Source organism: Aquarana catesbeiana, linkage group LG09 (genome assembly GCF_042186555.1).
Source record: "Aquarana catesbeiana isolate 2022-GZ linkage group LG09, ASM4218655v1, whole genome shotgun sequence".
Classification (NCBI taxonomy): Eukaryota; Metazoa; Chordata; class Amphibia; order Anura; family Ranidae; genus Aquarana; species Aquarana catesbeiana.
Window position 1 is genome coordinate 78431639 of NC_133332.1, and position 2803 is coordinate 78434441.

A 2803-nucleotide genomic window follows, 5' to 3' on the forward strand; every position below is an offset into this window, starting at 1 on the left:
ACAGTATGTCACATGAAAACATTTTAAGAATAGATAGACTTTTCTTCCACTTTAAGGGCAGATAAAACTAGGTATAGTTATAATTTTTATCAGATAACTGGCATTTGAGTTGTTAGGTAACCATCAGAGTTTTTCTTCACAACTGCTTCACAGAAATGTAAAAAATATATATTTATTCAAATAAGGTTGATCATCCATGGAGATATTGACATTAATTGCCTGTACCACCAAAATACAGAAATGCTTACCAAATTATATCAACAAAGTGATATAACATATCAATAACTATCTAAATATATTTAGATCTGTTTGCAAATTACTGTATGTTTTTTTTTTTTTGTTAAACCAATTAGCTATTGTGGATTCACATAATCAACCATATATAAATCTTTTTAAATCTGTAAAAGATCTCTTGGGAAGATCAAGATTTTTTTTGTTTATGGTTTGGATTATATGTATGTGATTATTTGTTTCTTTAAAGATATATAAAGCTACAACGTTTTTCTTTTGAATTTTTCAGAACCCGTAAAAATGAATACCAATCGTACAACCATTGCATACTTTATTGTTACTGGTATCTCAGAAAAACCAGAGCTTCAAGTGCCAATCTTCTTACTGGTTATCTTCATTTATTTAATCACTCTTGGAGGTAACACAACCATCCTTCTTCTCATCTGCCTGGACCATCATCTGCACATGCCCATGTATTTCTTTGTGGCCAACTTGTCTGTAGTAGACATCTCATGCTCCACCATCACTCTTCATAAAATACTCCTAAGTTTCCTTACAGGAGATAAAAAAGTTCCTTTCCTTGAATGTATGTTTCAGACATATATGTTTGGGTCACTGGCAGGTCATGAGCTGTTTATTTTAACAGCAATGAGTTTTGACCGATATGTGGCCATCTGTAACCCCTTAAATTACCATAAGGTAATGAATCGCAGGACTTCCATCATTTTAGCTTCATTTTGTTGGTTATTGGGTTTTGTCCAAACTGTTTCTCTAGTAGCAATAATGGGTAGCTTCACCTGCTACTCTTCCAATGAAATCAACCACTTTTTCTGTGACATTTTGCCGATGATGAAACTGGTCTGCAGTGATATCTCAGTGTTGGAAAGATTGTTCTTTTTCCAAGGCCTTTTCCTGATGACCATTGCTCCATTTGTTCTGACTTTTGTCCCTTATATTTTCATAATTGTTACCATATTGAGAATCCGTTCTAATTCTGGCAGGCGTAAAGCCTTCTACACGTGTTCCTCACATCTGACTGTGGTAGTTCTGCTTTATACTACTTTGGTCAATCAGTATCTTACACCAAGCTCAATCAGCAGCTTGGATTCCAAAAAAATGTTTTCTTTGTTTAACACAGCTATTGTCCCTATGCTCAATCCATTGATTTATAGTTTAAAAAATAAAGATGTGAAACTGTCTATGAAGAGAAGGTTTGGAGGTTGCAAAATTACAAATTAAAGGTTATAAAGAGTTTTATTCATGTGCTGAAAACAGTTAAGGTCCAGCTACAGTGGCCTTCACCATACCCAATTCAGTCCTACCCCTATATGCCTGCACCCTGGTCCAATGATGTCATGGGTCCTTCTTCCTTGTCTTCTGTTCTCAGTGGTGGGGGGGGTCCTGAATGCTGCAGGGTTCTGTGAACACAGGATGGCTGGATGACATACCTCCTGGGAGCAAGCAGTAAGTGCCCTGGGCTCACAGAAAATAGGTTGAATTGTGCAGGACATCTTTCAATAGTGAAGAAGAGAGCCATCTAGTGATGGAGCTTTCTGAGAGGGACAGGGCTGAAGATAGGGTGGGTATAGCACAGAGAGCTGATTTTTTTACTTTTTATGAGTAGTTTTTTTTTTTTTTTTTTTTTTTTTTTTTTTATCAAACCCAAGTTAGGTTTTTTATCAAAACCCAAGTTGTGATACTTTTTTTTTTTACCAACTTTTTGTCTTACAGAAACCATGTACAAATCTATACATGTAAAGATTTAATTTTTCTATGTTAACCTTACAATATCAGTTCCCTTTTTTGACTAACACAAGCTTTAAAATGGTGAGGCTAAAGCAACTGCAGCTGAAGTTTAACATGGCTTGACTTCTGGGCAGATTTACAAGCTAGAATTACCATATCTCTGATATCCAAAGTCCAGAACTCAGCCCAGGGCTGCAACAGTGTGCTCTAAATTATCGTCTTACCACAGTGATTCTGATTTGTGGTTATCTGGAAAGTCCTGACAATTAAAAATGATTGAACCTTTAAAGTGGAACACCAACCAAACTATTTGTTTGTCTCCTCAATGTCCCTATGTTGAAGATTTCCTCTCATTTTCTGTGTGGTTTGGGTACAGAAAGTGAGCAGAATTTCTACAACAGGGACACTTGACATAAAGGATGCAGATTTATAGTCAATGTAGGAATCTTTCCCAATTTCTTCCTCTTGAGGTTTACTTGATGCAACACATCCTGGATCATTGCTGGTTACAGCTACAGCAAGAGACCTCATCTGCGTTAGGCAAAAGCAAAGATTATCTGCTCAGGTAGCCATTTGATGTTCCTACTATACTCAAACCCTGCCCCACATTGTGACTATAACCAGAGGAGGCAGCCAAAAAGGATCAGACAGAAGTACATCTTCGCCAGCACACCATGGATCAGCAAACAAAATTGTCCAGAAAACGTTTTTTAATCGAAAACACATCACAAGGGAGGTGCAATGTTTCGGGGCCGCGCAGGACCCCTTCGTCAGGCAAGTGATGGAGGTGCAAGGCATCACTTGCCTGACGAAGGGGACCTACGCG

General features: G+C 37.5%; 1 protein-coding gene across 1 annotated transcript; it reads left to right on the forward strand.

Annotated features, from left to right (window-relative positions):
- The first annotated feature begins 531 nt into the window (after positions 1-531).
- Positions 532-1470, forward strand: LOC141108939 (olfactory receptor 5G9-like). Its single transcript, XM_073600901.1, has one exon. It carries the CDS (start codon positions 532-534, stop codon positions 1468-1470), a length of 939 nt encoding a protein of 312 aa, XP_073457002.1.
- Positions 1471-2803: the final 1333 nt, after the last annotated feature.

Coding starts and splice junctions, on each gene's coding strand:
- LOC141108939 (XM_073600901.1), top strand. CDS start 532: ATGAATACCAATCGTACAACCATTGCATACTTTATTGTTACTGGTATC.